Source organism: Myotis yumanensis, unplaced genomic scaffold (genome assembly GCF_028538775.1).
Source record: "Myotis yumanensis isolate MYYU_CA2020_CCGP unplaced genomic scaffold, mMyoYum1.0.hap1 SCAF_2, whole genome shotgun sequence".
Classification (NCBI taxonomy): Eukaryota; Metazoa; Chordata; class Mammalia; order Chiroptera; family Vespertilionidae; genus Myotis; species Myotis yumanensis.
The window spans coordinates 102,550,430-102,574,699 of record NW_027223753.1 but is presented as its reverse complement, the minus strand read 5'-3'; the positions used below and the strand labels follow the sequence as shown (position 1 = coordinate 102,574,699).

General features: G+C 37.7%; 1 protein-coding gene across 5 annotated transcripts in view; it reads left to right on the top strand.

Annotated features, from left to right (window-relative positions):
* The window catches only part of XRN1 (5'-3' exoribonuclease 1), a 218,737-nt gene that overhangs the window by 149,126 nt on the left and 45,341 nt on the right, over nt 1-24,270 (top strand). For 4 of the 5 annotated variants that reach the window (XR_011470291.1, XM_070405900.1, XM_070405899.1 and 1 more), the window contains 5 exons: nt 9,911-10,000; nt 10,631-10,766; nt 14,811-14,867; nt 15,002-15,134; nt 17,594-17,663. Coding sequence is in view for 4 of the 5 variants with exons in the window: in XM_070405900.1 (XP_070262001.1) it covers nt 9,911-10,000; nt 10,631-10,766; nt 14,811-14,867; nt 15,002-15,134; nt 17,594-17,663 (486 nt within the window). In the remaining variant the exon portion in view is untranslated. The remainder of the gene's footprint in view (nt 1-9,910; nt 10,001-10,630; nt 10,767-14,810; nt 14,868-15,001; nt 15,135-17,593; nt 17,664-24,270) is intronic. The other variant, XM_070405902.1, reaches the window with a different exon arrangement.

Here is a 24,270-nt window from a genome sequence, read left to right as displayed (position 1 = left end):
AAGTGGGTCTCTTGTAGACAGCATATATATGGGTCTTTTTTCTTATTCATTCACCGTTTGTCTTTTCATTACAGCATTTAATCCATCTACATTCAAAGTGATTGATTATTTATAATATGTAATTGCCATTTTATTATTTATATTTTTATTATTTTTATGTTCTTCTTCATTTTAAAGAACTCCCTTTAACATTTTTTGTAATAGTGGTGGTGAACTCCTTTAGCTTTTCTTGTCTGGGAAGCTCTTTTATCTGTCCTTCAGTTCTAAATGATAGTCTTTCTGGGTAGAGTAATCTTCCTTATATGTTCTTGCTTTTTATTACTTTCATCCCTTGTGGCCTACAAAGTTTCTGTTGAGAAATCAGTTGGCAGTCTTATGGGAGCTGCATTATAATAACTAGCTGCTGCATTATAATAACTAGCTGCTTTTAAGATTCTCTCTTTGCCCTGGCCAGGTAGCTTAGTTGCTTGGAGCATCATCCCATATACCAAAAGATTGCTGGTTCAATTCCCCGTCTAGGCATATACCTAGGTTGCGAGTTTGATACCCAGTCAGGGCTCCTATGGGAGGTAACCAATTGATGTTTCTCTCTCACATCAGTGTTTCGCTCTCTCTCTCTCTCTCTCTTCCCCACCCCACCCCCTTCTTTTCTAAAATCAATAACAACATATCCTCAGGTGAGAGTTAAAAAGAAAAAAAGATTCTCTGTCTTTAACCGTTGGCATTTTAATTATATTGTGTCTTGGTGTGGGCCTCTGAGTTCATTTTCTTTTGTTGGGGACTATCTATGCTTCCTGGGCTTATATTTCTATTTCCTTCACCAGGTTATGGAACTTTTCCATCATTATTTATTCAAATAGGTTTTCATTTCCTTGTTCTTATCTTCTCTTGGTTCCCGTATGGTGTGAACATTGCTATGCTTTATATTGTCCCAGTGGTCCCTTAAATTATCTCTGTGTGGGTTTTTCAATTGTTTATTTTTGTTAATCCCTGCCCAGTGATACTTTTTCCCCATTGATTTTTAGAGAGAGTAGAAGGGCAGGGGGAGAGAGAAACACCAATGTGAGAGACATATCGATTTCTTACCTCACCCATGTGCCCCAACCAGGGCCAGGGATTGAATGTGCACTCCAGGCACATGCCCTTGACCAGAATCAAACCCGTGACTCTTTGGTGCACAGGCCAACCCTCTAACCACTGAACACCACCAGCCAGGGCTGTTTACTTTTTTAAATAATTTTATTTCTATTTGCTCTTCTGATTATGTGTTTTCTGCTACCTTGTTTTTTGAGTTGCTGATTTGATCTTCTGCTTTATCTAATCTGCAGTTGACTCCAACTAATGTATGCTCATTTCAGTTATTGTAATCTTCATTTCTGACTGGTTCTTTCTGATGTTTCTTATCTCTTTGTCAAAGTTCTCACCAAGTTCGTCTAACCTTTTCATAAGTTCTTTGAGCACCCTTATAATCAGTGTTTTGAACTTTGTATCTGGTATGTTCCTTGTCTCCATTTCAGTGAGTTCTTTTTCTGGAGTTTTGTCTGGTTCTTTCATTTGGGCCATGTTTCTTTGTCCTCACAGTATGGCTGCTTCCCTGTGTTTGTTTCTACATATTAGGCAGATCTTCTACGTCTCCTAATTTTGGTAGAGTGTCCTTACTAGTATATACTAGGTGTCGTGTAGGGCCCAGTGGCCATAGTCTCCTTCATCACCTTAGCTGGGTGCTCCAGTAGTGTTTCTTGTATCGGCTGTTTGGGCCTTTCTGTTGTAGTTGAGATGTGATTGCTGTTGCAGTGTCAGTGGGTGGGGTTGGCCCACAGGCTGTCTTGTCTGGCTGTGAGGAATGGCTGGGACTATAGCTGATGAGCTGCTGTGTAGGGGCTAACTACAGGTACCAGGATTTGCTGTAACAGTGCTCTGGTGCCTGCCTAGTTCTCTTTTTGAATGTGTCATTTTGTGGAGCTGATTAGGTGGTGTTGATGTGATCTGAAGCCAGCCAACAGGTGTGTTAGTTCTGGGGCCTCTTGGGAAGTGCTCCAGTGCTGTCTAAGGCCAGCCAATTTTGTGTAACTGAAGCCAAAAGAGGTTATATAGCCTGTTGCAAATTGGGTGGGCGTGGTCTCAGGGAATCATCAGGGCAGGAGTGAACTGCATTACCCAAGTTACTGGTCGTTCAGATTTGGTGCCTCCCTGTGCCTGCCAGCTGGGTAGGGATATGGCTCTACAAAGGAACAATGGCTCCTGTGAACACTTCAGCCTGCACCTTTGGGCTGGGTGGCAGAAGGCTCAGCAAAGGTACAGTGGCAAAAAAAAAAAAAAAAAATACAGTGGCATATGCCAGCGTTGTGTCTGGAGAAAGCTGCCCCTTCAACTCTCACCCTGGAACTAGACAATTCAGTTCCGTTTAGTATGTCCCTGGCACCTTTTGAGTTGCTGCCCCAGCGCTGGAGCTCAGACAAAATGAGACCATCTGCCAATAAGTTTGTGTGCAGGCCCTTTAAGAGGAATGCCTAGAATTCCAACAGCCCTCCGTTCTGCTGATACACTATCTCCACTGGTTTTTACAGCCAGAAATTTTGGGGACTTTCTTCCTGACACTGGTCTCTAGTCTAGGGGAGCCCATGGTGTGACTGGGATACTTTGCTACTCAGAGGGAACCTCCACATCCAAGATACCCCTCCTAATGTTCAGATGCCACACATGAGACCAGCCCATTCTACGTTTTGGCCCTTCCTACCATTCTTGATGTGGTTTCTTCTGTATATCTTTTGTTGTAGTACATCTGTTTAGCTAGTCTTCAGGCAGTTTTCAGTGTTGGCTGTTCTACAGATTAGTTGCAATTTGGAAATTGTCATGGGGGGAGATGAACATAGTGTTTACCTACTTCACTACCTTTATGAAGCGCACATAGAAACTTAATTTTATGTCGTAGAGCTCCTTTGCTAAAATAGAGAGAGAAAATACTGTTTTTATTCTCTCTGGAACTTCAGATTGTAGCTAGACCTTCTGGATCAATTTCCTTACTTTCCTTTATCTCTTCTCATCCTTTTTCTATAGTGTATTCTTTTTTTTCTTTAATCCTTTATTGTTTAAAGTATTTACATATGTCTCTCCTTTTTCCCCCATTGACTGTTCCCCAGGCACTCCCACCCCCCAGCATATGCCCTCACCCTCCTAGTGGTCTGTGTCCATTGGTTATGCTTATATGTATGGTTGATCTCTTACCTTCCCTCTGAAGTTTGACGGTCTATTCAATGCTTCTCTGTCTCTGGATCTATTTTTGTTCATCAGTTTATGTTGTTCATTATATTCCACAAATGAGTAAGATCATGTGATACTTATCTTTCTCCAACTGGCTTATTTCACTTAGCATAATGTTCTCCATGTCCATCTATGCTGTTGCCAATGGCAAGAGTTCTTTCTTTTTTATAGCAGCATAGTATTCCATTGTATAGATGTATCATATTTTTTAATCCACTCATCCACTGATTTGCACTTAGGCTGTTTCCAAATCTTAGCTATTGTAAATTGTGCTGCTGTGAACATAGGGGTGCATATATCCTTTCTCATTGGTGTTTCTGATTTCTTGGGATATATTCCTGGAAGTGGGATTACTTGGTCAAATGGGAGTTCCATTTTTAATTTTTTGAGGAAACGCCATACTGTTTTCCACAGTGGCTGCACCAGTTTGCATTCCCGCCAGCAGTGCAAGAGTGTTCCTTTTTCTCCCCATCCTCACCAGCACTTGTAATTTGTTGATGATAGCCATTCTGACAGGTGTGAGATGGTACCTCATTGTTGTTTTGATTTGCATCTCTCAGATGATTAGTGACTTTGAGCATGTTTTCTTATGTCTCTTGTATGTCCTCTTTCAAAAAGTGTTCTATTTAGGACCCTTGCCCATTTTTGGATTGGATTGTTTATCTTCCTTTTGTTAAGTTGTATGCTGGCTTCATAGAAAGAACTTGGAAGTGTTCCTTCCTCTTGAAATTTTTGGAATAGTCTGAGGAGGATAGGTTTTAGTTCTTCTTTGAATGTTTGGTAAAACTCCCCTGTGAAGCCATCTGGCCCAGGGCTTTTATTTGCTGGAATCTTTTTGATTACTGCTTCAATTTCCTCCATAGTTATCAGCCTATTCAGATTTTTTTATTCTTCCCGATTGAATTTTGGAAGGTTGTATTTTTCTAGGAATATGTCATTTCTTCTATATTGACCACTTTGTTTGAATAGAGTTGTTCATATTTTTTTACAATCCTTTGTATTTCTGTGGGGTCTGTTGTTACTTCGCCTCTTTCATTTCTGATTTGGTTTATTTGGGTCCTCTCTCTCTGCTTCTTGGTGAGCCTGGCTAGAGGTTCATCAATCTTGTTTATCCTTTCAAAGAACCAGCTCTTGGTTTTATTGATATTTTGTATTGTTTTTTTGGTCTCTATGTCATTTATTTCCACTCTGATCTTTATTATTTCCTTTCTTCTGCTCACTCTGGGTTTTTTGTTGCTCTCTTTCTAATTCTTTAAGTTGTAGAGTTAAATTATTTATTACCAGTTTTTATTTTTATTTATTTATTTAGGTAGGCCTGTAATGCTATGAACTTACCTCTCAGTTCTACTTTCACTGTGGTGTCCCATAGATTTTGGATTGTTGTGTTTTCATTGTCTTTGGTTTCCAGTATGTTTTTATTTCTTCTTTGATATCTTTGGCAACCCAGTCATTGTTTAATAACATGCTATTTAGCCTCCAAGTGTTTGAATTTGTTTGATTGTTTTTATTGTAGTTTATTTCTAATATTATGCCATTGTGATCTGAGAAGATGCTTGATATGACTTTATTCTTCTTGAATTTGAAGAGACTTTGCCTGTTTCCTAATATGTGATCTATCTTTGAAAATGTCCCTTGTGCACTTGAGAAGAATGTATATTCCTTACCTTTGGGGTGAAATGTTCTGAAGATGTCAATTAAGTCACTCTGATCTAGTGAGTCATTTAGGATTGCTGTTTCCTGTGGATTTTTTTGTCTACAGGATTTATCAGGGATATCAGTGGGGTATTATAGTCCCCTATTATGATTGTACTAGAGGCCTGGTGCACAAAAATCGTGCACTGGGGGGGGGGGGATTCACTCAGCATAGCCTGTGCCCTCTCACAGTCCAAGACCCCTCAGGGATGTCCACCTGCGGGGAGTAGGTCTACGTCGGCAGTCAGACATCCCTCTCACAGTCCAGGACCCTTCGCACTTACTGCCCGCCTGCTTTGCTCCTTACTTCTCGCGCTCGCTGCTCCTTAGCGCCACCACGGAGGTGGGAGCGGCTCCCACCACCGCCGCTGCACTCGCCAGCCATGAGCCCGGCTTCTGGCTGAGTGGCGCACCCCCTGTGGGAGTGCACTGACTACCAGAGGGAAGCTCCTGTGTTCAGCGTCTGCCCCCTGGTGGTCAGTGCGCATCATAGCCATGGATCATTCTGGTCATTCCACCACAACGGTCATTTAGGCTTTTATTATATAGATTGATGTCCATCTCTCCCTTGATATCTTCCTGGAGTTATTTTATGTATTTGGTTGCTCCTGCATTGGGTGCATATATGTTCACCTGAGTTATATCCTCTTGTATCGATCCCTTTAGTATTATGGAGTGGCCTTCCTTATCTCTTGTTATGGGGTTCACTTTGAGGTCTATTTTGTCAGATATAAGTATTGCTGCACCAGCTTTTTTTTTTTCATTTCCATTTGCCTGAAAAATATTTTTTCATCCCTTCACTTTTAATCCATGTGAGTCCCTTGCTCTGAGGTGGGTCTCTTGTACACAGCAGATATATGGGTCATGTTTTCTTATCCATTCAGCCACCCAATGTATTTTGATTGCAGCATTTAATCCATCTACGTTTAAGGTTATTATTGATAGGTACTTGTTTGTAGCCATTTCTGTACTTTATTCCTGTGTTTCTTCTACCCTTTCTATTTCTTCTTTTTACAGCAGTCCCTTTAGCATTTCTTGCATTGCTGGCTTGGTTGTGATGAACTCCATTAGCCTTTTTTGCCTGCGAAGCTCCTGATTTCACCTTCAATTTTTAATTATTTCCTTGCTGGATAGTGTATTCTTAGATTTAGTCCCTTGTTTTGCAGCACTTTGTACAGTTCATTCCATTCCCTTCTGGCCTGATGTGTTTCTGTTGAGAAATCATTTGATAATCTAATGGGAGATCCCTTTTAGGTAACTCTGTCTCTCTCTTTCAGCCTTCAAGACTCTCTCTTTGTACTTAACGTTTGCCATTGTATTTGTGACGTGTCTCAGTGTGGGTCTTTTTGTGTTCATGTTGTTTGGGACTCTCTGTGCTTGTGTGACTTTTTCTTCCCCAAATCAGGGAAGTTTTCTGTCATTGTTTCTTCAAATAGGTTTTCTAATCCTTGCTCCTCTTCTTGTCATTCTGGCACCCTTATTATATGATGTTACTTCATTTCATGTTGTCCCAAAGCTCCCTTAAGCTCTCCTCCTGGTTTCTAGTTTTTTTTCTCCAATTGCTGTTCAGATTCAGTGTGTTTTTTTGCTCTGTCTTCTTTCTCACTAATTTGATTCTCTACTTCTAGTCTACTGTAGAAACCTTCCATTGTGTTTTTTATTGTAGCTAGATCAGTCTTGACTTCCACTTGATTCTTTTCTTTTTTTTAAAATATATGTTATTGATTTTTTACAGAGAGGAAGGGAGAGAGATAGAGAGTTAGGAACATCGATGAGAGAGAAACATCGATCAGCTGCCTCCTGCACATCTCCTAGTGGGGATGTGCCCCCAACCCAGGTGCTGGGGTCCAACCCCAGCAGGTCCACGGGTCCCCAAAGGTGTGGACGGAGTCAGCGAAGAAGGAATGACATGAAGACAGCCTTCAGTTGATCAGCAGCCTAGTCAGGACCTCTAGCCAGGATCTCCAGCCAAAGTTCTGGTCGGGATCTGATCTGGATCTGATGAGGATCTGATGTTTATTGTCTTGTTACATCCGTATTTATACCAGCCGATTTTAATCCTGTCAATTTCTATTCCAAAGGTTAGGGCGTTTCTTATCTCCATTCCATGGAGTAAAGATTATGTAGCTTAACTACCCGCCTGGCACTTAATTAAGGGGTTGTATCTCCTCCCTAACCTCAGGGAAAAATCCCCACCGAGAGGTGACCTTGGTTAAAACACATGGCGCTAAGGAGAGAAAACATATTAAGAACAATATGCTATATGCCAGGTCCCTTGAAACATATGCTGTGCAGATGTTTCTTTCCTGCAGCGACAGTGTCAAGCAGCAAGGATGGACCGGCTCCCGGCACCCAGGTATATGCCCTTGACCGGAATCAAATCCGGGACCTTTCAGTCTGCAGGCTGACGCTCTATCCACTGAGCCAAACTGGTTTCGGCTCCACTTGATTCTTACATAGGTTGTTGATTTTCTCATACAGCCAGTGTAATAACTGTATGACCCTTATTCTGAATTCTTTTTCTGACATATTGCATGCCTCAATTTCATTTAATTCCTTTTCTGGCGATTTTTTTTCTTTTTTTTTTTACTTTGGGGGTTGTTTCTTTGTCCCCGTCCCGTCCCCCACTCACACCCACCCCCATTCTTGCTGTCTCTTTCCTGCCTTTGGTTCCCTGCTTGGAGTCTGAGGTGTTAAAGTCCCTAGCATTTCAATGATCTGGCACTCCCTAGACCGGAGGCTGTGTCTGCCTTGAGATTTCACACCTTATTGTCTCTGTTCTGAGTTGTACTCCCTTTCCCCCCAGTTCTGGTCTCTCAGTGGCCCACTTCATATTCTCGGGGTCAGCGAGGGCACATGCACAGTTTCTCTGGTATGCGACTCCCTGTGGGTGCCCAGAGCCCTCCAGCATGCAATTCACTGTGCTGCCCAGTACCCAAGGCCACACACATGGAGCATGGTCCTGTGACCTGTGGCTGGGCACACCAGGTAGCACCAGCACCACTGACTTGCGCTGGGGGTAGTACGTGCGCCATGTGACAGCTCTGTCCATGCGGGGGGGAGGAACCTGTGGTGTGCTTTGCATTGGGGAACGCACTCAAGTCTCACCAAGGGGTCCAGGCACCAAGTCGCATGCAGTCTGCAGCTGAAGCTGCAGGCTTGGTGTGAGGGGCGCATATGCCAACACTCACCAACGGGTCCAGTTGTCAAGTTGCAAGGGGCCTGTGGCTGAAGCAGCGAGCTTGGCGGGAGGGTCACGCACTCCAAGGCTCACCAAAGGGTCCAGGCGCTGAGTGGCGCAGGGCCTATGGCTGAAGCAGCAGGCTTGGCAGAAGAGGAGCACACACCGGGACTCACAGGAGCCTGCAGCCAGGGAGGCTGGAGTCCCAGAGTCTGTGGGTCTGCAGATGAGGTAGCAGGTCTTTGACTGGAGTTGCTGCAAGGTCTGGATGGTGTCTGAGGCCAATCTGGGTGGTAGTGAGGCTGGGCTCCTAGTCACAGCAGCTCTTCTCTTCAAGATGGCATGGTTTCTGTGTCACAGCCAGCTGCCACAGGAGTGCTTGCAGCGGTAGCAGGGGATCACCATCTAGGAGAGCCCAGTCTGCCAGCCCCCAAGACTCCTGCAGGATCTAACTGTCCCTCACTCACACATACACACACCGCACATGTGCACACATTCCCCTTTCGCTCCTTCACTCACTCACACTCTCTCACTGCCATCGTTGCCACCTTATCCTCTCCCCTCTATACTGTATTCTTATACTTTTGTTCTACGCTGTTGGAGACTTCTTTAACTGCATCTTATATCATTTTAAAATTCTCACTTATCTTTCATTTAAAAGTATGTCCTTATTCTCTAGCATTCCTTTTTAAATATTTTGTTCTTGTAATGAGTGAAATATCTTCTTTCATTTTTCTGAAGATATTACTTCCAGAGTTTCTTCTTCTGTTTATATTTTCTGTTTTTTACAAATTGCCTTTTTTTGTTGTTGTTCATCTCTCCTTTCATGTTAAAGGTATTTTTTTACTTGTTGGTGGTTCTTAGGTGTCCAATCATATTTAAGAGTGAGGCACTAAACAGCTGATTAGATACTTAGTCTGTTTTGGTGGGGTAGCAGGGTAGACCTTGCCTATTTCTGCAGAGGACCTGCAAATGTCACTACCTATATGTATATCTTTCCCTTGAGACTGGCTAGTTTCCCTGAGAGGTGTGACCTTCAGCCTTTTTCTTAGAGGACAGATGTGGAGAGGAAAATTGACTTCCAGTGTTCTAGAAATTAACTAGGGAAAAGTGTTTTCACTACATACACACACACCCCAACCTTCAATCTGCACTATAAAGAAAACAATGGAGTTTTGAGAAATATCAGATGACTCTTTTAATATATTTAATTTGTGGCATGCTCCAGCTTTGTTGTAAAAATTAGAAAATCAACCTGTAGATATTATTTTTGTCCATTTTGATCTAAGGAGAACAGAGTCAGTAATTGAAGTTAATATGTAAGTGATAATTGAGTCATTTCTCCCTCACCTAGTGTGAGGTTTTTGTAGGCCTGTAAATATTTTCTTTTTTTTTTTTTAATATATTTTATTGATTTTTTACAGAGAGGAAGGGAGAGATAGAGAGTTAGAAACATTGATCAGCTGCCTCTTGCACATCCCCCACTGGGGATGTGCCCGCAACCCAGGTACATGCCCTTGACCGGAATCGAACCTGGGACCTTTCAGTCCGTAGGCCGACGCTCTATCCACTGAGCCAAACCGGTTTCGGCAATATTTTCAAATATTTTCGTCTCTCTCCCTTATTAATACTCTGTGTATAATAATCAGTCCTCAATATATTTTATATATTCCCTTAGGGTCCAAAATTGTTTGATCAGAAGTTCATGTGAAGTTTGCCATATGTATATTTTTAAAGTGGTATTTTGTTTGTTTGTTTGTTTGTTTGTTTGGCTAGAGCTCCAGAACTATTTAGTTATATAGCCAAAAATAGCCAAGAGGATGTATTCTATGAAGATGACATTTGGCCTGGAGAAAATGAGAATGGGTAAGCAAAATGTGTGGCATTTATGGCCTCATAGTTCATCTTAGTGGTTCCAGTAAAGGTACAATAGTAGTTTATCAGGAATTTACATTACTTTTGGGGAGAGGGTTTTGTATTGTTTTCCTTTTGCTTTAAGATCTTAATATAATTTTTTTTATTTAATTTATATAAAAGTACTTTTGAACTAATTTTGTAATTTTTAGAAAATTACTGAGAATTAACATGTTCATGTTTATATTAGATTTATAATTATTCCCAATTAAATGCAATGATTAATTTTTTTTTTTTATATATATTTTATTGATTTTTTACAGAGAGGAAGGGAGAGAGATAGAGAGTTAGAAACATCAATGAGAGAGAAACATCGACCAGCTGCCTCCTGCACATCTCCCACTGGGGATATGCCCACAACCAAGGTACATGCCCTTGACCGGAATCGAACCCGGGACCTTTCAGTCCGCAGGCCGACGCTCTATCCACCGAGCCAAACCGGTTTCGGCACAATGATTAATTTTTAATAACATATTTGATGTCTTTATATTTTACAACCCTCAGAATTTTTTATATCAGGCCTTTTGTATAAGCCCTCATAAAGTTTTAATAAATGTGAAACAATTACTGTTTTTAATGTAGTGCCGAGAAAGTTCAAGAAATTATTACTTGGCTAAAGGGACATCCTGTCAGTACATTGTCTCGTTCTTCATGTGATTTACAAATTCTGGATGCAGCTGTTGTTGAAAAAATTGAGGAAGAAGTCGAAAAGTACAAGGTACTAATTTTTAATAACCAAGATATTGATGAGATTTGAAGTTAAATGGACTATATATTATTTTACCAATAACTTATTTATGTTTCAACCAATTAAAACATATTCAGTAGTTTCTAATTTATGTAAAATAATCCTATAATTTAAAAAAATGTTCTAGCTATTTCCTGTGGCAATTAATAAATTTATATGAATAGATATAAATGCACTATAATACGCAAAAGAATTAATACTTTGTGATTTTAGTCAAAATAGAAGCTTATGATTGAGAAATAAGGTTAATCCCTATTCCTTCCTATTCTAAGTTCTTTAAAGACAGTTCATCCTTTTATAAAACATAAAAATTTTATTAACTTTTACACAATTAGTTCTAAGGCAACTTCCCCACTCATAAACTCATTCAGTTACTGAGTATTTTGTGTAGGCGTAGCCATTTCAATTATTTTGATCCCCTGTCTTGATGTAATAGAAAATTAATTGATTACATATATTTTTTTAACTTGTGATTTTATTTTCCACACATTTGCCTTCTTATAAAAATGATGTTGCTCTGCTAACACATTGTTTTAATAGCAGAGTAAGTTAAGAACTAGGCTCTGAAGCCACCTTCCCCTTCCTCTTTTAACACTTATAACCTTAGGCAAGACACTTACCCTTTCCATGACTTTGTTTCCTCATTGGTAAACTTAGAATAAAAAAGTACCTACCTCATAGGGTCATCAAGAGGATTAATTGAGCTGATGCATGTAGACAAATGGTGAATGAATAAGAAAAAAGACCCATATATATGCTTCTTCTAATAATGCCTTGCTATTATTAATGCCTAATGATGCTTGGGTATTATTATTATCATCATTTGAGCTCTCTTATCACATACTCAAGAGTTGTAAGTATAGTCTGGGAAGTCACTACTAGATAACTATCTCTTTAGGAAAAAATACAAGTCTCAGAGCCAAGAGTTTGATTTTTTTTAAGAGGTTGTTGATATTCAGTTGAAGATGATAGTAAGCCTGCATTTCTTTCTCTTTTTTCTTTTCTTTTCTTTTTAATTGTCTTTCAGTGTAGAATGAAATATATTTATCCAGCATTGTTTTTGAAATGAGTTTTCTACTTAACAGAAGTTCATAACTTTAAGCCCCCAAATTTTACTTTAACCCAGTTGGATGAAGAACTTTTTAAAATGTTTTACACATTTTTTTCTTATTTTTTAAACAGAAGATACATATACAAAGTTGTAGTCTAATGTTTTGGTTATAACATTTTTTAAAATATGTGGTTCTAAATAAGAGGAAATTTTTAAAAACCTATTAATGTGTCAAGGAGGTACAGTTATGAGTGATTTTCCCTCCCTTTTAGGTTTATAAAGAAAAGGAGAAAAAACAAATACATTTTGAACATAATTTATACTTTTCTTTTATAATGCAGGATTATCATTAAAAGTATCAGGAGTTTTCTTATTGGATTCCCAAAGTCGACAGTTGTCAAAATTACTGGAAGAGCTTTTTAAAAAACTACACATTCTGGATTACACCCTTAAAGCAGTACTTCTCAAATTAATGTGCAGTCACTGGAAGAGCTTGTTAAAACACAGCTTTTGATTCAGTAGCTCTAGGGTTAGGCATGAGATTCTGCATTTCTAAGCAGCTTGCAGGTGACCACAGTGTGAGTAGCCAAGCCCCAGAACTTCTCACTTAGTAGTTGTGGGTTGGGGCATATTGTGAAAGTTACCCAGTTTATTAATTTGCCTAATGAATCAGGTTTAATTGCCACATCCTCTAATCAGTGCTATTATGTAATAACTAGAGGCTCAGCGCGCAAAATTGCGCAAGACCCATATCCCCCCTCCCCTCCGCACAGCAGGACCCAGACTCCCTCTGCAGTGCCTGCCAGCAGAACCCCAGACCTCGCCACATTTGTGCCTGGCTGGTCCCCATACCTCTCTCCCCAGTGTTCAGTGTCTGAGCTGTTGGCTGCTCCGAACCATTTGGCTCTTTCCCTTAGTAACAGCTTTTGCCTTCTGCCTCAATTCCTCTCCCAGCTCATGCCCTTCCCCCATACACTGCCTCCCCCTGCTGCTGGCTGTGTGCGCCCCCGCCCTCCCCCGCCACAGCGGGAGCACTTCTGCTCGCCACCTGGGGATCCATGACGTGCTCCCCACCCACCTGGCGCCCATCCCCTGCGCCCTCTTCACCACGTGCCCTGTCCGCCCACCGCCTGCCTTGCAGCAATCAGACCCTGTGGGCCACGGGACTGAGAGGTGCTCCATGCACCTCCTGGTGACCGGTCTTTGGTCATTATGGCGTTACAGTCACAGGCTTTTTATAAATATAGATAGATGCCTAGGAATATATATTAGATCATATGGGGGTTTTTTATATGCAATTCTCCAGGCCTAGTTCTTGGGTCTCCTTCTTAAAATAGTTTTAAAATGTCTTTATTCTTTCTCCTTTTTGCTGTTGTCAGTTTTGTTGTTAGCAAGTTACTCCTAGTATCCTTCTGGTCTGGAAATAGGCAACTTGGTCATAAGGCCTTCACTTTTCACCCTATTTAAAATGGCAATCTCTCCCCACACTGCTGATTTTCATTACCTGCTTTATTTTTCACTATGCTTTTACCTTCAAACATGTTATATATTTTTTTCACTTTGTTTCTCTTATGTCTCCCTCAACTAGAATAAAAGAATAGATCCCTGTTATAGCCCCAGCACCAAAACCAATACATGGTACATAAATGGAACTCAGTAAAAATTTATTGAAAGAATAAGTGAAATATTTCTATAATAAAAGAAAACAGGCTCTGCTTAAAGGCTTGAGTGTTTTACAGTATATAAAAACATGACCTCTTGCCTGGCCAGCATGGCTCAGTGATTGAGCATCAACCTATTGTGATCAGGAGGTCACAATTTGATTCCTGGTCAAGGCACATGCCAGGGTTCCTGGCTCATCCCCAGGGGTGGGTGGGAGTGGAGGGATATGCAGGAGGCAGCTGATCACTGATTCTCTCTCATCATTGATGTTTCTATCTCTCCTTCTCTGAAATTAATAAAAATATATATTTTTTAAAAATGACCTCTATAGTGTATGATCTCTGTAACTAGAACTATTTTGTCCTTTTGTACTTATTTCCGTAAGTTATGTTCTAAAGATAGGTGACTGCCATGTAAGTAAACTGCTGTCATTTTTCTTATAAGTAAGAATTCACTTCAAAAAAATATAATGTGAATGATAGTTATGGATTTCAATGGGTATAAATTATCCTCACATTTTTATTGCGTAAAGCAGGTAATATTATTTCCATCTCGTAGATAGAAGAAACTGACACTCAAATTAAGTTTGAGTTGACAGAACTAACAAATAGCAAAGAGAGTGCAAAAGTCTTCTTCTAGCCCTTGCCAGATGAATCTGTTGTTTTGACCATCATCCTGTACACCAAAAAATGCAGGACGTGTGTGGGAGACAATTAATGGATGTTTCTCTATGTCTTTCTCCTTGTCTTTCTCTCTCTTCCCCGCCCCCCTCTAAAATCAATTTTATATATATATATATATATATATATATATATATATATATTAAAGTTTTCTTCCAGCATTTTTTAGAGGATCAAAAAATTTGAACATCAAAGCCAGTTTCATAATAGATTTCAAAAACAAGGATTTTATTAAATGAGTGCCACTTTTTTAGAAGTAGCCACAAAAAAATACAGTATTATAGATCAATACTTTATACCTTTTAGAAAAAAAGTTTTTGTTGGCCAAAACTTTTAGAGTAAAAGCATTTGAATAGGATAGCACTTACATAAAGTTCAAAATAGACAAATCTAATCTTTTGTGTTAGAAGTATGGTTACTTTGGGGAAAGGTAGTAACTGGGTGGGATGGAAGGGAATTGAGGGATTTTTATGTTGTGCTTAGTAATGTTTTGTCTCTCTTGAACTAGATGTGGTTATACATAATTTTGCATTTTTCTATGTCTTACACTTCACATTTTTTACTGCAAGAATTTATTATTCCTCCTTCAGATATAAATATTTAAAATGTTTACTTCCTCAGCAAAGAAAGAATAATAAGAAGGTACGGGTGACAGTGAAGCCCCATTTGCTGTACAGAGTAAGTTTTCTGTTAAATAGTTCAAAGTTGTTTTTACTTGGAAAGTATAGAAGAACCAAAATATTTTCAATATATTATTAGAGTCAATATAAAATTAGAGTTAATAGTAATAGTTTGAGCTTTCTTCTCTTCAGCCTTTAGAACAGCAGCATGGAGTCATTCCTGATCGGGATGCAGAGTTCCGTCTCTTTGACCGGGTTGTGAATGTGAGAGAGGACTTTTCGGTGCCAGTTGGCCTTCGGGGCACCGTCATAGGAATTAAAGGAGGTAATACCTCAGAACTGGGCAAGTTGTCAGCTGCATTTATTGTAGAGTAAAACACAAATTTCTGTGTCATATCTAAACAGAAAATGACTCTAAGTTAGGAAAAACACTAAATCCTTGTATGTTTCAGTTCATTTTTGTTTTAGTTTTCAGAGAAAATTTTATTTTCTGTCTTGTGTAATTATCTAGGAAACGATTAAAAGAAGGGAAAGTTGAGTAAAGACTGCTGAAAATGTGGTAGCTTGTATATAACACATTAAAATTATACAAGACCTTAATGGGTATGCACACATTTTCATGAAACTGAGAAAAGTTTCATCATTTTTCTTAAGTTAGGCTATCATCTAGTTTTGCTCAGAAGTTTACCTCAGTTATCATTGTAATCTCTTGATTTCTGTGGAGAAATAAACAAACATGAAGTGTTAACTCATTTACAGTTAAAAGATTTTAATTAAATATGCATATTCATTTGAATTTTATGAATGCAGGTAGATCATGAATATAAAACAGACCTATCAATCTGTTGCACAATGTGCATATAGGTAATACTTCTGTACTATATACTTAAAAGTAGTTAAGGAAGTAAATTTTATGTTGTGTTTTTTATTTAAAAAAATAAATAAATTAGAAAGTGCTGAGAAAAGGGAAGAAGCAGCCTAAGATTTCAGTGTGCCTGAAAGGGAAGTCTGGACTAAGCAACTTGCAGCAGAGATTCCAGAAAGAGTAAACACAGCATAAAGCAACAGACCAGGTGTCCAGGGGTCACAGTGCTGGCAACACTGCCACTCCACGTCTCAGGCAGGCCATGAGCCTAAGAGAACTGCTTACTCAGTGCCAACACTGCCAGGTACTTTTGCATTTTGCATTTAACTCTCAAGTGTTATTTTCTCACCTGAGAGGTTAAGTGACTCACCTGCCTTTACACAGATGAGTGGCAGAGCTGGGATTTGAATTATTTCATCTCATTCTTACCTAACTTTGAGCAGTGTGGTTCTTCACATTTTTCATCTTCACATCTTCTTAGGGTCTTCCCTGCTTACTTGACTCTAAAAGAGAATTTTCTTTTCTGAATGTTTAAAAATAATTTCTTGGATATATTTTTGGCTTCTGGAAGTGGAGAGAGGAAGGTCAGGGCTAGGCGTGGTAAGGGTCAGATGGCTGTAATGAAGCAACCCTCCTGCTGCTATCTGCTCAACCCCCTGAATCAGCTTTTCAGACATGGAGCTTATTGGATTGTACTCTACTTAGGTTGTCCTGATAAAGACCTTAGGAATCTGATAACACGGAAGTTTTCTTTCTTCTGACAACTCCTATCAGTAATAGTGACTGCTTGGAATTTTGTCTTGAAGGGTTTTAAAGCTACATCTATCCTGAGTGGAAAAGAGCTCTGTGATTGATTAGCCATGTCTGCCATGGGCATGGTATAGAAAGGGGAGTATTTATTATTACTGCCCTCATCTGAGACCTCATCTCCATAGTCATCTCCACTAAAGGGATGAATAAATGTCAATAATTTTTTGAAGAAGTGGTTCCTCCCACAGACTGGAAATGGGAACCTAGAAAGTGGACCTTCTTAAAGTTTAGATTTTAGGTAAAAGTGTCAGGTTAAAAGGTACAACGGGATGAGTTCTGCAGGCCTGGTTTCAGCAATGAGGGACTGGGGGTCGGGGAGACATCCTCCCACCCATTCCAGAAGCTGATGTAGTATTAGAAATTGTGGTTGTCAGAGAAATAGAACCAGTATAATGGAAAGGTAGTGGTATGGGGAGAGGGGAGGAAGAGAGTCAATTCTGAAGTTATGTGATAAACTCTTATTAATTTGGGCTTAGAATTCAAAACGTTATTATAACTAGTTATTTCATTTTACCTTGGCGTTCTGGGTAAATTTAATATTTACAGATATATCTTTCATGCTCTCTCCCAAGTTTGTCCTTCTCTGCTCCTAAGTTTATTGCACCAGTGTCTTTGTCCTGAGTCTCACGTCTCAATTATGATGTCTATAATCTTCCAGGTCATTATCAGCCAGAACCTTGGAGTCATCTTTGGTATCTCCATCCTTTTTATCCACATAGGTCACAAATCCTACCAATTCTATCTAATAATATATTTGTTCTTTCCATTCTACTCCCAATTCCTGCCATGTTTTCAAAATTTCATTGTCTTTTGTCTTATTGAAAGAACTTTTAGACTGCAAACTCTAAATTATAGCTTATTTATTCTCTTATTATGAATCATTTCAAACATATACAAAAGCAGAGAGAAAAGTTTATTCCTCACAGCATCTGATTTAAAATATTATTTTACTTTAAATAACAAGTGAGATCATCTGTAAGCTTATTTACTTTTCATTTACTGTCTGTATTCCCCTACATAATTTTTTTTTGGTAGTTTTAATGCTTTTTAAATTTTAAAACCTCACATGCTGATTTTTCATCATATGATTTTTCTCTCTTTTTTAACAGCTAATAGAGAAGCTGATGTCCTATTTGAAGTTTTATTTGATGAAGAATTTCCTGGAGGCTTAACAATAAGGTTTGTATTTCCAGATTACAATTATACTTTCTGAATATGTCCCTGTGACCAGTGACTTTTCATTACTTGTTTGTACAGTTTGAGTTCCTATTATGTGCAAGACATCATACTTGCTACTAGGAATGTAACGGTGAATAAGACAGACATGTTTTCTATCCTTGTAGAGCTTTTATTTTTGTGTGGAAGATAATTAACTGACTCCAGTATTAATTAATTACGTTGTGACTAATTCTGGGAAGGAGAAGTTCAGGTTTCTATAATAGCATGACCCTGATAGTTCCAGAAAGGTGGGACTTAAAGAATGAATACTGGTTAACTAGGGAGAGAAGAAAAGTGACAAGTAGTCAAGAAGAACAAATAGTACATGCAACAACATTTTTACCCATTCAAAAAACTGAAAGAATGCAAGTGTTCCTGAACTTCAATGACTGAGTAAGATTAGAGTCAGAGAGAAAAGCAAGGACCTCATTGTGCAGGAACTTTTAAACCAACTTTCAGGACATGTTGACAATCTTGGTCTTCCTTCTTAAAGCAGTGTGAAGCCATCAAAATCAGAGATGTGGCATTATCAGTTTTGCATTTTGAAATGTTTAAATAACTTGAGGAATACAAACGTTTTTGAATTTAGTAACATTAAGTCTTCGTCATCTGTTTATGTAATTGTGAGTGCTCGAGCTAGAGTGGGCTGGTGTGAGGTATGAGTGGCAGGTGTAATAATAGAGACAATAATTGAGCTGACTCCTGAGAAGTTTGACTATGAAGGGAAGAAAAGAGAACCAGAAATTAGGGGGTTTAGAAGAAGAGTTATTTTTTGTTTTAATTTTATATTTAAATTTATCTTATTTTTATTATACTTTCATTTTCATTTTTATTAAATCTATTGGGGTAACATTGGTTAATACTATTGTGTAAGTTTCAGGTGTTCAACTTTATAAACATCATCTGTGTACTCCATTGTGTGCTCACCCCCCAAGGTCTAGTCTCCTTTTGTCACCATATATTTGACCCCCTTTATCCTCTTCATCTTCCCCCTAGCTTCCTTCCCATTCTGTTGTCTGTATCTATGAGTGTGTTTTGTTTGTTCTTTTTAAATTGAAGTTATTAGGGTTCCATTGATTAATTATATAGGTTTCAAGCACAATTCTATGATACATCCTCTGTATATTGTGTTGTGTGTGTTTACCCAAAGTCTAGTCTCCTTCCATCACCATTTATCCCCTCTTTGCCCTCTTCTACCTGCCCCTATTCCCCTTCCTCTGTTAATCACCATACTGATGTCTGTATCTATGTTGTTTGTTCTTTTGTTGCTTTTTTTTATATCCACATATGAGAGAAATCATATAGTTCTTGTGCTTTTCTGTCAGGCTTATTTCACTTGGCATGATACTCTCAAGATCCATCCATGGTGTCACAAATGGAGATATTTTTTTCTTCTTTATGGCTGATTAGTATAGCTATCTTCTTCATCCAGTCATTGGTCGAAGGACACTTAGGTTGTTACCATGTCCGGGCTATTTTGAATAATGCTGTAATGAACATAGGGGTATAAAATCTTTATGAAACAGTGTTTTCAAATTTTTCATGTATGTAGCTAGAGGAGAGATTGTTGGGCCATATGGTAGCTCTATTTTTAATTTTGGGAGGAACCTGTGTACTGTTTTCCATAGTGGCTGCACCAATTTACAGTCCAATCAGCAGTATATCAGGTTTCCCTTTTCCCACAACCTCTCCAACACTTGCTATATCTTGTCTTATTGATAATAGCCATTCTAACAGGTGTGAGGTAGCATCTTATTGTAGTTTTGATTTTCATTTTCCTAATAACTAGTGGTGTTAAACATCTTTTCATGTGTCTCTTGGCCCATCTGTTTGTCTTCCTTGGAAAAGTGACTATACACGTCTCTGCCATTTTTAAATCAGATTTGTTGTTGTTGAGTTGTGTGAATTCTTTATATATTTTGGATATTAACTCCTTATCAGAGTCTTGTTTGCAGATATCTTCTCCCTTTCGATCAGTTGCCTTTTTGTTTTGTTGATGGTTCTTTTGCTGTGTAGAAGCTTTTAGTTTGATGTAGTCCCATTAATTTATATTTTGCTTTTACTTCTCTTGCCTTTGGGATCAAGTTCACAAAAACCCCCCTGAGACCAATGAGTATACCTATGTTTTCTTTTGTGTATTTTGTTTCAGGTCTTTTGAGTTAATTTTTATGTATGGTGTCAGATTCTTTTGCATATGGCTTCCATTTTTCCCAACATGGTTTATTGAAGAAGCTTTTCTTTCTCCATTGTATGTTTTTGGCTCCTTTGCTGAAAATTAGTGACCCATATATGTGTGGGTTTATTTTGGGCTGACAGTTTTGTTCCATCGGTCTGTGTATTTGGCTTTTTCTGCCAACACCATATTGCTTTGATTACTGTAGCTTTGTAATATAGTTTGAACTCAGGGAGTGTGATACCTCTGGCTTTGTTTTTTCCCAGGATTGCTTTGGCTCTTTGGGGTCTTTTGTAGTTCCATACAAATTAGAGAATTTTTTGTTCTATTTCTGTGGAAAATGCCATTGAGATTTTAATGGTGTTTGCATTAAATCTATATATTGCTTTAGGTTATAAGACTGTTTTAGCAATGTTAATTCTTCCAATCCATGAACACAGAATATTTTTCCATTTCCTTGTGTCTTCAATTTCTTTCAATAATGTCTTGTAGTTTTCAGTGTATAGCTTTTTCATTTCCTTTGTTAAATGTATTCCTAGGTGGGGTTTTTTGTTGCAATTGTAAAGGGTTTTTGTTTTGTTTTTTCCTTTTACTATTTCATTGATACTATATAGGAACACAGCAGATTTTTTTATATTGGAACACAATTAATTTTTGTATTTGACTTTGTATCCTGCAGCTTTACTGTATTTGTTTATTGTTTCTAATAGTCTTGGTGGAATCTAGGGTTTTCTATATCGAAAATCATGTCATCTACAGATACTGACAGTTTTACTTCTTCATTCCCAATTTGGATGCCTTTCATTTCTTTCTCTTGCCTGATTGCTCTGTTATACTATTTTGAATAATGGTGAGATTGGACATCCTTGTTTTGTTCCTGACCTTAAAGGAAAAGCTTTCATTTTTTCATCAAGTATGATGTGGGTTTGTCATATATGCCTTTATTATGTTGAGGTACTTGTCTTCTATATTAACTTTATTGAGGGTTTTAATTATAAGTGGATGTTGTATCTTATCAAATGCTTTTTCTGTATCTATTGATATATGATTTTTATCTTTTGTTAATGCGCAGTGTTTGATTTGCATATGTTGAGCTATCCTTGCATCCTTTGAATGAACCCCACTGGATCATGATATATTATGCTTTTAATGTACTGTTGCATTCAATTTGCTGGTATATTTTTAGGATTTTTGCATCTGTATTCAGAGGTATTGGCCTGTAGTTTTCCTTTTTTTTGTTGTCTTTGCCTGTTTTTGGCATCAGGGTTATGTTTGCCTCATAAACTGAATTAGCAAGCATTCCCTCTTCTTCAGTATTTTAGAATAGTTTGAGAAGGTATTATATCTTTTAACTTACTGGTGAGGCCACCTGGTCCTGGACTTTTGTTTTTTGGGAGGTTTTTGATGATTATTTTAATTTCCTTACTAGTGATTGGTCTGTTTAGATTTTCCAGTTCTTCATCATTCAGTCTGGGAAGGTTATATATTTCTAAGAAATTTTTCTTCCAGGTATTAAATTTGGTGTCATATAGTCTTGTATTCTTATATAATCTTTTATATTTCTTTGATATTCATTGTAACTTCTTTCATTTCTTATTTTATTTGGCTCTTTTCTTTCTTGTTGAGTCTAACCAGAGGTTTGTGAATTTTATTTCTTTTCAGAGAATCAGCTCTTTGTTTCACTAATTTTTTCTATTATCTTTTGTTCTCTATTTCACTTAGTTCTGCTCTAATTTTTTTTATTTCCTTCCTTCTACTGACTTTGGACTTCATTTGTTCGTTTTCTAGTTCCTTAAGGTGTAATGTTAGATTATTTATTTGAGATTTTCTTGTTTCTTAAGGTAGACCTGTAATACTTTAAGTTGTTCCCTTTTTTTTCTTTTTTGGTTTGTTAATCCTCACTCAAGGATATTTTCCATTGATCTTTTAGAAAGAGTGGATGAGAGAGGGTAAGACAGAGAGAAACATCGATGTGAGAGAAACACATCAATTGGTTGCCTCCTGCACACGCTCCCAACCAGGGCCTGGGCTGAGGAGGAGCCTGCAACCAAGGTACGTGCCCTTGCCCAGAATCGAATCCGGGACCCTTTGGTCTGTAGGCTGATGCTCTATCCACTGAGCCAAACTGGCTAGAGCTAAACTGCTCTCTTAGTACAACTTGGCTGCATCCTAAAAATTTTGGTGTCATAATATCATTTTCATTTATCCCTTCTTTAATTTATTCTTTGATGTAATGGTTGTTCAATAGCATGTTGATTAATTTCCACATATTTGTGGTTTTTCCAGCTTTCTTCTGGTAATTGGATTGTTTTAATTTAACGTGGGTGAGACTTATTCAAGTCTGTTTTGGGGGAGCATTAATAGAAAGAAAGTTTAAAGTTCCAGGAAAAAGATGATGACAGAATGAGAGGCATCATGGAATATTAGAAAGTATAGGATCTTTCACTTACCTTTCGGTTACCTTGAGTAAATTTGTTAAAAGCATTTTGACCCTCAATTTCCTCATGTATAATGAAGTTATACTTCACTAGGTTATTGTGAGAATTAAATGAAATCTTTTCCAGTTTTCCTTTCTCCCTTTTAAAAAACTTACTGAAAAACTAAACTTAATTTAGTTTAATTTTTCTTTTTCTCCATTTTGATTAGTAATTTAAAAAAAATTGATTACCCTTGATAGCCTTTTGCATAAAATCACAGTCTTCTGTTCTTATAAAAAAAAGGATTTCTTCTTGAATGCTGTTGTTGTTTATCAATTTGAATGTGCTTGTTACCCAAAGACTTTACAGTTTGCACTCTTCACATGCAGCAGTAGAGGCTGCATCCCATATCTGATTTTATCTTTCATGAAAATGTTTGGTTACCAATAACCTCAGCCCAATTACTTTGAAAATTTATTTTTATGATGATTAACTTTTCTCTCCATCTTTTTTTCTCTCCTAGATAGAGGCAGATTTTTTGACTGATAGAGAACTGTGTAAAAGATTACCTGCCTGCAGTATATTCATTTCTATAATGCAGACTCTTTAAGGATAGTTCTCACAAAAACATTTCCTACAGATTTTTCAGAGTTCTCATAAAATAAATCTATTTCTTCATAATCTTGTAATAAAAGAAAATTGTATTAGAAAAAAGCAGGTGATAGGGTTGAAAACTTTTGATAAGAGAAGGCTTATTTTAATATCTAACACTTTTATTAAGGTTAGGAAGGAAGGAAATTATCAATATTTATCTCTTAAACCTTTTCAGGTCCAGAACTTTAAATGAAAAGATGAGGATAAAAGGGGGCTGGACTTAACAAATGATCAGAAGGCAAATGTAATAAAAGCTAACATTTGCCTTGTTGCAGTAATGGCGAACCTTTTGAGCTCGGCGTGTCAAAATTTTGAAAAACCCTAACTTAACTCTGGTGCCGTGTCACATATAGAAATATTCATAATTTTTTTTGTTGATATTTGCCACCATAGTAAAAAAAAAAGGTTTATATTTTTGATATTTATTTTATATATTTAAATGCCATTTAACAAAGAAAAATCAACCAAAAAATATGTATAAAATGAACAAAAACAGAAAAGCAGTGTACATTTAGGAAAAAATAATAATAAAAACAGTGATAATCAAATGATACGAAAACTAGAAATTAGCGACTTTTTTGGTGCTGAAGTTTGTCTGCTAATTCTTCGATTGCAGGTTCACACTTGGTGCACTTCAAGGCCAAGCAAGCGCCACTAACTTCATCTGTTAGCCAGTTTCTTTTGTTCGTTTTAATATTATTTAGTGCTGAGAACAAAGTCTCACAAAAATATGTTGATGAAAAAATTGTTAGCAAAGCCATCGCTAGATTTTTTATGTCGCTACAAGTGTCAGGTACTCTGTTCCAAGCGCTCAAAATTTCTTGTTCGTAGTTGTACTCTTCTTCATTATTCAAACGATTTCATTCCAGATTTTCAAGTTTCGACCTTAAGTCGACAAACACATGAGTCCAAATGCTACCTTGAAAATCTGCAAGCTGCATCTCTAAATCGTCAATTTGCATCCATTGGAAATCCTTTAATTCCAAAGTACTGTAAACAACTACATCCAGATACTTAATTATTTTAATGGTCTGTTCTAGGCTTCTAAATTGGTTGAATCTTTCGGTGAACTGTTCAAATAACGAGTTTACTATATTCTGGTACATAAGTATGGACTCCATTACACTCGTTGTAGTGGCCTTCTCGAAATACTTTTTTATCCAAGGAAAATACTTATAAATTTTAGTTTCAATATCTCGCTTGAAAATTTTAAGTTTACTTTCAAAAGATTTGATGTATCCAAACATAATGTCAATACTTTTGCCAAAACCTTGTAATTTTAAGTTCAGTTCATTCATATGAACAGAGAGATCTGTAAAAAAAA